At 35.0% G+C, this 13,339-nt stretch overlaps 1 protein-coding gene across 7 annotated transcripts in view; it reads right to left on the bottom strand.

Moving 5' to 3' along the window:
- Positions 1-13,339, bottom strand: part of PLEKHA7 (pleckstrin homology domain containing A7) — a 166,871-nt gene that overhangs the window by 12,377 nt on the left and 141,155 nt on the right. For 4 of the 7 annotated variants that reach the window (XM_075755047.1, XM_075755043.1, XM_075755045.1 and 1 more), the window contains 10 exons: positions 13,245-13,313; positions 13,002-13,082; positions 11,507-11,656; positions 9,579-9,680; positions 6,007-6,115; positions 4,684-4,922; positions 4,064-4,252; positions 3,673-3,790; positions 2,745-2,824; positions 2,159-2,359 (listed from right to left, as the gene is read on the bottom strand). In XM_075755047.1, the coding sequence (XP_075611162.1) occupies positions 2,159-2,359; positions 2,745-2,824; positions 3,673-3,790; positions 4,064-4,252; positions 4,684-4,922; positions 6,007-6,115; positions 9,579-9,680; positions 11,507-11,656; positions 13,002-13,082; positions 13,245-13,313 (1,338 nt within the window). Of the gene's footprint in view, positions 1-421; positions 2,360-2,744; positions 2,825-3,672; positions 3,791-4,063; positions 4,253-4,683; positions 4,923-6,006; positions 6,116-9,578; positions 9,681-11,506; positions 11,657-13,001; positions 13,083-13,244; positions 13,314-13,339 lie in introns of those variants that run through there. The other 3 variants (XM_075755044.1, XM_075755048.1, XM_075755049.1) reach the window with 3 other exon arrangements.

Genomic DNA, 13,339 nt, shown 5'->3' with positions numbered 1-13,339 from the left:
GGCATTTCAGGGTATCAGTAGGAGAACGTGCCATTCTGTCTCTCTCAAAAATATCTCTAGTATTTCTGTTACAAATCTTTGGCTTGTTTTGGTTGAAGTCTGAGCTCCATATGAAGTCCTTAGACTACATTATGCTACTTGCATTAATAAATCTAACTGAAACCTATTCATGCACAAGCTCTCAATATTCACTCAGAAGATATGTATCTTCCATGTATATCAAAAAAGTTAAATAGCTAAAAGGGAATTATATCTCAAAAATTAAGATGTTTCCTTACAGAATCCAAAAGAGAAAAAAAAAAAAGTTTTCTCCAAACTCATTCTTCTACTCATATTCGAACCAGGCCTGATTGACATAGTATATTTTAAATACACAGTATCATTTTCAAGTTATTATATAGGTAAGAAAAACATCAAACCATTATTACGAATCAGTACTTTTATTGGCTTTGATGTTGCGACTTTTACATTAAAAAGGCATTGTATATAACAAATGAATTCATGTACTGTGATCAATACTTAAAATGTCATACTACACTGGAGAGTTGACCCATTAAAAATTAGATTTACACATACAAGGTATGTTTAAAGCAAATGTTACATACTAAGCAGCACTTCAATTACACATTTAACTGTTCACCGTTTTGGCTGCTAAATAATTGTAATGCTGTAAATAATTGTGCTATCAAACATGCTTTTTGCATATCAAAGCCCTATAGGTACAAGAGATGACTTCTACAAAACATTGCTAGGGCTGAAAGATTCTATTTTAATTCTTTACAGCAAGAAAAAGACCAAGATGGCATCCAAATTTATAGATAAAGCATTTGCCACAAACGTTAATAAGGAGTGTTACGAAAATGTTTAAATTCGACTTGTGTATGTTATGAGAGTCAGGAAACAAGAAGCTCAGATTTAGTTCTTCTAATTAAAATATGAAATTAACAGTGATACTATACTTCTACAGTTCCCAAATATTATGCACTATCTTTAATAAATTCATGATTGCAAAATAGAAGACAAAAACAGATGAATGTCTCCAAGTAGTGCACTCGTATTTACTGGGAAAGTAAATACAAATAACTTGCTGTAAATTAGTGCTACTGAACAGTGGGAATGAAAGGCTGAATATTATAGGGGTTTTTTTAATGCTAGCAATTGACACACATGTACTAAATGCAATTAAGCCTGGTAAAAATTGAGTAGTCCAGTTAGAAGTTTTAAAATAACTACAAAATTCGGCAAATTAAAAACAAGCAAACAAAAAAAGAGGCATTAGGTATGATGAGTGACAAATCTAAAAAGCGAGAGATCTTGTGCAATGAATTAGGTAAAACAAGGTGATCATTCTAAAGCTCTAGTGGACCAAATAAAAAATAAAAGACCACAGCATAAGTGCAATTACAGTACAATCTTGGTTTAGCACCAAGTGAGCGACTCAGTAACTTCACCAATTAGAATTGCTTCGGTTAGTATCCAAAATGTATCATTACAAACTTATTGTCTGTACAGCATTTAATCTCAGAATGCAACAAAAATCCTTTTCTTCAGCAGCTTAAACTTGAGCCTTATTAGAATATTCTACATTTTGAGCTTTAAAGAAGAATTTGTATCAATTAAAACACATTAGCTCTTACATAAATTTCTCATCAGCAGGATTAGATTTTAAAACTGATTATCCATTTATCATTTCTAAAAAAACCCAAACACCGCCTTGGTCTGATATTACCATGACTATCTTGCAGCCTAATCTATGAATTTAAAAAAAAAATACCCATGGTAAATAAGAACATTCTAAAAGGCCCATTCCATTATGAAGCAGTTTTAAAACTGTACAAGCTTCTTACACTTTCTAAATACAATTCTAATCAAAAACAATCTTGTCTGAAGTCACTCCAATATACTCACATCTCCACTCAGCACACCAGCCTCTGACCAACTTACCTGCTGAACCTGCTACATTCTATATACCGTAACTACTAGTAAAAAAAAGATCATCTGTTACTCACACTCTCTGAACTCATTTTATACTGTATAATATTAATTTAATTAGACTAGAAGCTTCACACACACTCAAGTGAAAGTGCTTGCTAGGGGAAAAAAAAAATATCCAAAGATTTTTTTTTAGTTTAGTCCTTTTAAGGCATATCTAACATACTGAGCCTATGTCGGCAGAAATGGGCCTGATGAAAGACCGAGATGAAACAGACTGCCTTTCTCCTTGGCTAAGAGTTCTCTTGCGTTCACGAACTAATGCCTTCTGATGTCGCTTCATTCTTTCTAGTTGTTCCTCTGCACTCATCCTGCCTCTTTGGTGGTCTCCAGAGTATAAACGTTCCAAGGCACTCTTTGGTCTCTCCTGTAAAAGTCACAAGGCACACAAAACACATGTTGTAATTAATACTTTATAAGTAGTATACAAAAAATTAACTCTTTCTCCTATCTTATTACTAAATTAACATTATTTTGTTCTACTATGTTTTGCATTATTTTGCATATTTCAAATCTGTATTTTCTATCAGTACTGATTTTTAGTTCTAAACCTTGTTTTATAAATCTCTTTCAAATGCAGTAAGCTGCCTGATTCATTTAAGAAAGTGAAAAATTGGAGATTATTAGATCAGAGGTGCTGGGTCCTCTCCTGTACTACTACAATCCCACCTCCTGCTATGCAAAATATATTCCGGGCTTAACTATTTTGAATGGTTCAGACATTTGCTTTCAGATGTTCATTCGAAACTTACCTTGGACCTATCCCTTCGAAGTGTTGCATATGTTGAAATGGTAGATGATTGGTGCAATCTGGAAGTTGATCCAGATAAACCTTCATAAGGAAAAGAGAATGCTTTAAAACCAAATGACAGACAAAATGAAGACAAGCGTTAGATATTTTTTATATTATCATGCTTTTTCTATGATATTCTGGCTACTATTTTAGCTCACGTTTCATATTTTGTGGTTCAGAAGATCATGAGAGGCAAGAAATTTCATTTCAGCCAAAAGTATTGCATTTGAAGTCACTATTAATCAAAATACAAACAGATGTACAATAACTTACAAGCTTATATTACATGAGGTATGGGTTGAAGTCAGCTGTACAACAGTAGATAAGCTGTACAAATCTATGAAGAAAATCAAACCTTAACATTCCCAGTTAGAAAGGAAAGAAAAAAAAACCAAAAAAAAGAATGACGAAGAAATTAATTGCTCTTCCCAAAATACCTTCTCTACCCTCATTTGTGAAAAAGGATTGTAGCACAGTGGGGATGGATTGTCAAGTCACATGTAGAGTCTGGGGACATTATATTCTTATTCTTTATTGCTTTCATTTCAATGGCAATATAAGTGTTTAAAAAATACTTGAGTTTGTAAAAGATCACACAAAAATTACACAGAAAAATAATTTGGAATATAGGAGACATTCTAACAGCTAATTCCATGTTTTTCTATGCCTTTTTTTTAAGCATTATATACTAAGTTGCTTTGCAAAAGGCTGGTTGTCTGTAACAGCAACATTAAAATGCACAAAATTTCTAGACTTTCACAGCATTGTATAGTTAATCTAAAAATCATGATCTGACGATAAAGACCATATCCAAAAAAATCCTAGAAGAGAAAAGCTCCTATACAGACAGTACTGTTAAAAATCAATGACACAAATTCCTGGCTTACCACGGGTAGGTAATGTCTGGTATCCACTGTCAGAGCTTATTAAACCACTGGAAGGTTGGCTGAGGTCCCCACCTATCATTGCTAGTTCTGGTTCACTCATGTATGAACGCAGTTCCACCTATATGGAAAAATACTCATCAGCTCAAATGAAGTCACAGATAGCAAGTCTTAATGATCTTAAAACAAGTCCTAAAGCTTTGTTTCTGGATTATGAAATCTCTCTCTGCCATTATTATATGGCATAGATCTCTCCCTGCCATTACTATCTCTCTGCCATTAGCTTGCTCTCCTTATTACAAGACCTAGAGGTCCATGTGTTTTACAGGCAGTATCTTTTATTACAGACTCACATATCTTTAAAGTGCAGGTGTATAGGTGTATGAATGCTCACCCTGTAATCTCCATTTACACATTGTCCGAGTTCTCTGTCCCTCTTTCTTTCATCTGACTGACGTTTCAGGCCACGCACTGATGTGTGTCTGATGACAGTGGCTTCTCTCGGGAGAGGTGGAACAGCTGGTGGCTGATCATCAGGACTGTACAACTGAGGGAGAGGAGGTCTGGGCGGTGCTTCATCTTCCTGGTAACAGGAAAGTACAGGTATTTGGCAAACAGTCTGAAAACAGTCTGGCATAAACTGTCTGAAAGCTCATTACATTATATGAGGTATTTGTGACTTCTTTAGCATGCTCTCCTCTGTCCATATCAGGAGCTTGAGGCTTTAAAAATCAAACAAGACTCAAGAGAACAACTAATCAACCACAAAGCATTACCAAGGAAGGCTTTGCATCAGTATGTTCTAAACCAGTATATGGCTACTGTATATAGAGCTCCGGGTTACACACATATATTCTCCTGTAAGTGCTATTGCTCAGCTTCCATACGACCACCTGAAGTGTCTCCCTGTTGTGCCTCCACACTGCGTGCGCTTTGTAACCATGAAGCTTTCACTGTTTCTGCCAGAAGTACATGGAAACATTGGTGGATGAATCTCACAAGAGCACTACTTACAACCTTTGGCTTTAGCTTAATTGGTGACTGAAGAGGCGGCTCGATTTTTTTCAGCTGCTGTGCTTGGGGCTGCATCCTGGCCTGGAAATAAGGCTGTGGATACAGCCTAACCTCCAGAGAGGATTTAACCGGACTGGGTGGAGGGCTTTGTGGGACTGAAAGTTTGCTCTCCGCAGTTGCGAGGGAAGCTGGTAAGGAAGGCACTGAAGACTGAGAAAATGAAGGCACTATTTTTCTCTCTAGGGGAGAAATATACAAATGCGTTAGGTGGTGTTTCTTATCAATAATGTTCATAAGAATAGCAATTAGCATCCTTAGACTTCATAAAACAGCCCTAATACTCTGCATGTTGCTTTGAACACAAATGGGGTTTTTTTGGACATAAGAACGTTTGACTGTTACAGTGGGTGGAAAACATTTTCTTGATGAGGTTCAAGCAAGCCTTTCAGGCCAAAAATAAAAAACCACACACTTTAATATCATCCAGTAAAATTCCTTGGAGGTGGCAGTGGGAGGGAAGGAAGGAAAAGCCGTAGCTGTACAAAATCAGTTCATAGGCTGTATCTGGCCCCATGCCACAGATTCCTTAAGATGCCTATAGATCTAGATAAGGCTAAGCACTCATAGACATACCTTAAATAAAATAAGATCTCACCACTTCAGAACTACTTTATCTCTGTATGTAAAAGGTAAGAAAGATACTTAACATAAAGTGAAATTACAGGAGGCATTAAGAGTCTCTTGCTATCCCAATGCCTTAGGTCTTTTCTTTGAAACATAATGAAGCAATTGAAATGCAGACCACACACACTTTCCCTTCCCCTCTTCCATAGCTGATGATGTTGCTCTGCACCCCAAACACCTGCCTGAGAGAGAGGGGAAGGCAACTGCAGCAAGGGCAGCTGGGCAGCATCCATGGGGGGAAAAAACCAAACCAAAACAAAAAAGTAGAGAAGAACACAGAGAGGAGTTCCTGGACAGAATGTAGAATAGATACTATGCTGGTATAAGCCTGGCATGTGACAGAAACTCTATCTGCAACTTGCAGAATTTACATCATCATCATTATTATTGTTGCCTTTATTATGGCTTGTTACATTTTAGTGCCATCAGTATGTGAAAACAAACAACAAAATACCTTTCTGCCACCTCAACCAAAGAAATGCCAAGGTGATGTGCTTGATCAACAGAGATTTCTGATGCAACCAATAGCTGAATTAACTAGATTTCCTGCAGTAGAACAAACTTCTAGACTATTTGCACAAACCCAAAGATTCAGCTGCATTTGTATATTTTTTAATGTTTTAATTATGTTCTCCTTACCTGGATTCTTTATAGAGTCTACTATGGTTTTGTAGTTTGTTTTATTCGCACTCAAGCCAGCTATAACATCTTCAATTCTCCACAAGTCTTTTTGTATTTGTGTTTTCTCCTGATGTTTGTAGCAGAAGAAAAAGAGAAAAAAATTATATCTTTTTTAATTTATTATGGGCTTATCCTTCTTTTGATACCAAAACCAAACTAATGTTTCAGAACTTACATGAAACCTTAGGAGTCTAGAAATGAGTTAAATAATTATTTTAAAATTTTAAAAAACCCCTACCAACACAAACCAACATATCTTGTCCATTAAATTTATTAGAGTGTTTCCTGAGTCTTGGAAGACTTCCTATAGAAGACTGGGGGAAAGAGACGCATCTACATTTTTCTCTACAATATTATTCAGGCTACATAAACCTAGTTTAATGTTCTACATAAAATGAGCTTACAGAACCTTTTAATTTAAACTTTGTTCTTAAATCCTATACTAACACACTTAAGACTGCTAAGGCAGCCTTAAGAAATTCATCTTGTATATTTAGGGGAGATGTCCAATATTAAAAAAGTAAAAAATTAGTGTAGTCTCCCTGAATACTGCTGTAAACTTCCTCATGGCTTTTAATGGATGAAATATAAAACCAAAACTAACTCAGAAGGGCTGACAAACTTAATTTCTGCTTATATTTGGGTTGTTAGGCCTAATGGACATGATGTGTTATAGCCTGAAACAATATATTGCTGCTGTTCAGGATTTGGTCTCATCTTGCATCCTATTTGCTTTACCGAGTCTTTCCAGGAAGAAAGGGAAGCTTTGTCTACAGTCTGGTCTCTGCCTTTGAATGCATCCTGCAGCTAGAGGCCTTGGCTGCTGAAGCCACCACTTCAATCAGATGTTCACTGCAATCATCATAAATAGCTATTCTCATCTACTTAATCAAAACCTGGTAATTCTGCCTTGAAAAATTTGCATTAAGAATAAACTTAGTAAAACCAAGAAAAAAACAGTATTATTAAAGAAAGCAGAAGGCAGTGAAACACTTTAGTTAAGAATCGCTTATGAACTGTTCAAGAACTCTAGAAATTCATCACTTGCCATGAGCTACAAAATAACCACTAATTAATCCTATAAACCTGAAAGAGAAAAACTTTAGTAAAAGCTCTTACACTTCATAGAGCTAAGGCAGGCATATAAATTGCTTACCACTTTCTGTCTTAGATCAGAAAATATGTTCAGTCAGGTTATAGATCAGCAAACAGGGTGCCAAGAACACAAACATTTAAATGATGGAGAATGTTATTTGCCTGTAGTAAACTCACTCGATTGATGGGACATATCTTGAAAGATTGTCAGGATATAAACTATAAATTTGCATGTTTCATTTCATTTTCCTAAGATTAATCATACCACAAGGAACCAAATGATGGATTTACAATAATCAAGCCTCAGAACTGGTTAAAAACCCCTCACATGTAAAAAAATCCTGCTTCTGAAACCACTCAGAAAATGTTCTATCAGTAATGTACAAAACCCAGAAGATCTTTTAATATTATTTCTTCCCATTACTTAAATATTGATGTGAAGAGAGTATTTTAGATCAAAAATGGACTAGATCTAAAAGATAAACAGATGAATTTATTTTTAAATTATGAAAGCCAAGATTGCTGTTCACAAAAGGGCATAAATATGCTTTATGAGCAAGCATGAAAAGGTAACTTGGAGAGATAAATCAATTTCTCTAACTTCCTTTGCACAGAAACATCATTTAGAATGATTTATAAAACCAGAGGAGAAACGTTTACCAACTAAAAAGTTATCACCGACAAAATACCACATCTCAGTTAATTTCAGCATGCCCAGATCTCCCCAAACCTTAAGCAAAAGGCAATGAACCTACACTCTTAAAAGCAAGATTTACTCTGACCGAGTTGCTTGAACCATTTAGGTTTTTTAGCCTCTTAATTAATGCTATATAGAAACATCATTAGCTGTTTCCTACAGCAACTTGAGCCTGCAAATTTATTGAATTTTTAATAATATTCCATGAAGACTGAATTTTTTTTAAATACAGTGTGTATTAATTTAGTACTATTGGAAAATACTGGATAAACAACCTTGAATGTTCATACCCTTGGCAGAGATCAAAACCTCTCTATTATGGGTACTTCAAGTGAGACTTCTTTGAAGGAATACAGTTTTAAGAACATTCAGTACTTTCTGAAAAAAATCAGCTCCCCTTAGTATCTCCAAAATAGGTATACAGAAACATTTTTAAAAATCTTAGTCAAAGACAAACCTATCTATGCATACATATGTAAGTATACATACACAAAACATAACATGCATATGTTTGTGTGTGCGCATGTGTATTTTCTTATAATTATGCACGTATGTGATATAAAATGATAATAAAACTGAATTAACATTTTGTCTATGCAAACCACATTGCCTTCTATATGTTTTGCTAAATCACATGTCACACATCCAGTATTTTAAGCATGCTCAATGCACAACTGGATTTTTTTTGTTGAAGTATTTTAACAAAGTATATTTTGTTTAAACCTGTAATTAACCTTTGTTAAAAAAATAATTTCATACAGGGACTATTTTATTCTAAAATCCCCCCTGGGATTTTTTGGAGGGATGTATCCTACAGCTGAGAAATTGAATCACTCCCCCAGCCCTCAAAACTAAAAGTAAATGAAAATTAACTTTGAAGATTGATGCAATCTAAAAAAGTTTTACAACTCTAGTGAAAATAAAGAGACTTCAATTAATATCTGATCAGATATTTGTTGCAAATAAATACATTTAAAAATTTAACTAGTGAGCTCTTTTGGTCCAGGATATTTGAACAAGTAGGCTAAGATTTACGCAAAATGTATACATTAGCTTTGTTCCTTGTATTTTCTCTTTTAAATAAAACTGTTCTGCTTAAACACAGGAAAAATAATCCGGACTGTATTCCTTGCTCTAAGGAAAAAATCACCAGTTGTAAGGAGGTATGTAGAAATAATCTGGTATGCCACATCCAGTTCAGCAAACAGAATAACTTAGCTTCAAACAAAGCTTTCAAAACTGAATAACTGATTTAAAAATCAAGATGTCTTTCAATTACCGATGGCTGTTAAACACTTATTCCACTTCGCAAAACAATCTTCCATAAATAGAAGAATATGATAAAGAACAAGTAATGACAATAACAAGCTATTGACTGATGTTCTTAAAAATGGATAAAGAAGCCAACAATGTCAGATCAAATAAATGGAAGACTAAGAAGTCCTGCATAGTCTTATAAATTAAATGCGTTATCAGTGTCACGATGTCAGCGTGTAATAAAAACATAGTAGAATAATGACAAATTTGCATAGAAAACTTAGGAGAAACTACTACGCATGCTGCAAGATAGCTAGTTACTGCACAGCTATGCTGTTACAATGTCTGAACTTTGCAAACTAAGCTGCGTGACAGCTGAATGCAGTGCAAAAATTGTGGAGAATTTCTCTTAGGAGATGATAGCTTTCAAGTTCAGACAAAATCATCTCATAAGTAAACGAGCATCTGGAAATGGACTCACCTGAGATACCAATGAACTATTCATCTGTTCCTGTAAGGCTTTTTTCAGCTGGCTCACATCCTTTTCTAATTTCAGATATTCATTCCAAGCATTTTCCATTTCCTATTAACAGAAGGAATACTCTAATAAAATGTTACAATAAACTTTGAAACCACTCTATCCATTCCCTAATTGAGGGCCAAAGTGTTTTTAAGATGGTGGTGTTCTATTACAAAAAGAAGCAAAAAATCCATTTTAGTGTCTATATTTTTGCTTAGAGTTGATGATAAACTTCAAAATGCTTTTGCTTGCAAGATCAAATCAAGAATCCCTAGTTAAAAAATTCTGGCCAGCTTCCTCACCCAAAATGATTTCTTAAGCATAAAACTGGCATTTAATAGAACCTGAACTATGAGTAATACGCTATGAAGGAATCAAGTCTATTCCAGTTCTATTTCCTTTTACTTTACTCCACTATTTAAAACAAGTTTGCAACTAAAATCCAAATAGTTACCTAAACCAGAACTCATGTTTTGAAACACGAAGCAGATTATTCTTTAAAAGTTCTACAAACTGTGCTGTAATGACATTAGAAGTGAATAAAGCAGACACCTGAAAAATAAGGCTATCCAATCACCCTTACTTTACTTAGATTATTTCCAGCATCCATGTAGCCTGCCTTGTGACCCAGAAAAATCAAGTGTCTGGAGCAATTTTTACGTAAGGAATGATGATGTAGGCTTTTTCTCTGAAGTCTGGAAAAGAGATCACTTGGGAGTTGAGGGAAAGAAATCGTGGAGGTCTATGAAACCATGAGTGGCATGGAGAGAGTGGATAGTGACTGACCATTCCCCATCCTTTGTCATACAAGAACAAGGATCTATCACATGAAACATGTACAAGTCAGGCTCAAAACAAATAAAAAAGAGTGGCTGTCCACGCAGTGGGGAAAAGATCTGTGCAATACCTTGCCAAATGATGTTTTGGATGCAAAAGGCTGACAGAATTTAATGGGTGACTGTACAGATTCTTGGAAATGAGATCTACTGAGGATTACTAAACAGACAAAAAAAAGCACCAGCCTCAGGAATTCTCTGAGCAGAAAATAGTTAGAAGCTGGATTGGTTATGACAGGAAATACTACCCACCTCTCCTATCCTTACTCTTCCCTAAGCATCTGCTTATGCCCACTGCTGAAGCCAGAACCCTGGTCTAGGAGCCTTGGACTAGACCAGTACAGCCATTCTTACAATTACTTGCTATTTATGCCCCCAATTAAATTTTAAATGCTGTCTGTGAAAGTTATACATTTTCTACAGGCACAAACCACTGCATATACACATTTAAACAATACCAGCATTTTAATGATCAGATCTTAATACAGGAAAGGTGTTCATGCAATTCTAGAAACAATCCTATGAAGAGCTGGTTCCATATTCATTAAGAGGTAGCACTAATACAGTGAATACGTAACACCCAGGTTTAATATACTCTCTTTCATGGTCAATCCTTAGAAATACTTTTATTAAAAATGCAACATTAAATTGCATTTGAATTTCATTAAATCATAATATGAACAGTAAATTTTGACCAAAATATCAAACTTCCCCAATTCCTTTTCCCCTGGAAAAATATCATGAAATCACATTTGTATTTTCAAAGGACTAGCTGAAATATTTGCAATTTAAGCCCCATACATGAATGAAAAAGGTATAAAAAATTATTTTATTTTTTTTTAGCTTTGGGGGGAGGTGGGGGGTGGATAGAAAGAAGGCATTGAAAAGGAAAACTAGAGAGATTGTTTAAATTTTTTTGTTCTGGTTTAGTATCCTGTACCTTAACCACATCAGTTCAGAACAGGACTTAACTCCCCTATCCAATGAACAATACAGTTTTACTTTAACTAGTATTCTAACTATAATTTTCCTGAAACAACCAAAACCACATACCGTTGAAACTTTGGATATTTCAGCCCGAATATGTATAAGATCCTCTTGCAAAAGTCTCTGCTGGTAAGAAATTTTTTCTACGTGTTGTGGTTGGTCTTTGTACTGTTCCATCTGCCTGTGTAAAACCTCCAAAACAGACTCCAGCTGATCCTAACAAGGAAGATGATGGCAGTAAGCTTACAACATTTACACGGAATTTTATGGATCTACCTGCAGGAAAATAAAAGTTGTTTTCCAGAGTCTCAGTCTTTCCTATAAGCCACTGGAGGATAGGATTGGCATCCTGGTGACGAGACTAAGATGTAAACAAAAAAGTGCAAGAGCCTTAATTAAAACTATTATAACCAACATTATTTGACACTTGCCATTAAATCTTTCCATTAAGTAGCCAAAACTGTGGAAAACACAAAGCAGTGAGGTGAATTTTTCTTTTTGCAGTCTGTACAAACCCATAATTTACAGTTTCAGAAAAATTCCTTTAAGCGCTATAGAATCATGACAGCCCTACCGCAGCACAGCATTAGCTATTTATTTAAGAATAGGTTCTCATTTGCTGCTGCAGTTAAATTAGCCACGTGTGGGATTAAAATATTGTAAATCACTAAGTAGGTCCGATTCATTCCATCAGGACTAAATAACACAATCATTTTTGCACAGTAGCTCTTCTGAAGGATCCATCTGGACAGTACTTTCATAGATTTTTTTTTTTTTTTTTCTGAACCACTTCAATTTATTGACAGCTATAGCTCATAGGCAGTGGAGCAGATAAAGATACACAGAGGCAAGGAAAGACAAGGAAAGGCAAACCATTTTGGTTTTGTTTACTATTTGAACTCTGACTTGAATATGCATGGAAGAAAGGAGGTGGGTTCCAACTACGAACTTGTCACAGAAGATATTCCAGCATTTCAGTCATAACCCTCAGAACTAAATCCACAGTACTATATATAAACTCGCATAGGTTTCTGAAATGACTACAAATGTGAATCTCTCTCCCTTCTGCCACCCCTCTTTTTTAAAAAAAAAAGAAAAGAAAACAATCAACCCCCCCAAAAAAACCTAACACAAAATCAACAACCCACAACACAAGTTAAAGTGAGAGCTCAATATGGTAGCACTCTGCTATTTATGCAAACAATGATTGTGCAGGTGAGAACTGCAAATGAAATGTGACTCTGCCTCACACCATATACATATAAAGACATAAAGCAAAACTACACAGAAAAGTGTACGTACCCAAATTTGTAATAAATGCCAGAAAATTAAATGTATGTGGTTTTAAAACATTCATTTTCAAAAACATACTTTCTAAAAGTGGGTACTCAATCCTAAAATAAAAAACAATTCTTATTTCTTAAGTTTATATGCATGTCCAAAGAGAACTACTGCAATGCAAACAGCATCCAGTAATGTGATTTTTTTGTTTGGAATTTTCTATTTTAAGATTAAGGAAAATTGTTATTTTATTTTATAAAAAACTTTACAATCTACTTACTTTGTTTTCTTTAAGGGCTCTTATTTTGTCCTCCAAGTCCTGCAGAATTCTGTCCTGCTCACAGAAAACGCTTAGCTTGACCTGAAAATGAAATCATGTATGATGTTAGATTTTAAAAACCAAGCAGAAAAATCTCCACGAGCAGTATTTTACCCCAAAGAGCACAATAAAGTGAACACAAAACAGGACAAGATAAATAGCCAAAACAATGGAAGAGGTTCTGAAGTGGTGTTTGATACTTACATCAATATCACTTTCTGCAATCTTGACAGGTTTTGTACTTCGTTCTTTTAACGTGTCACGCCCTGTCACCTAAGAGGAATAGGTTTTAAAGATCT

This window comes from Balearica regulorum, chromosome 5 (genome assembly GCF_011004875.1).
Source record: "Balearica regulorum gibbericeps isolate bBalReg1 chromosome 5, bBalReg1.pri, whole genome shotgun sequence".
NCBI lineage: Eukaryota > Metazoa > Chordata > Aves > Gruiformes > Gruidae > Balearica > Balearica regulorum.
Note: the sequence above shows the minus strand (reverse complement) of the source record. Positions and strands in the feature narration are given on the sequence as shown.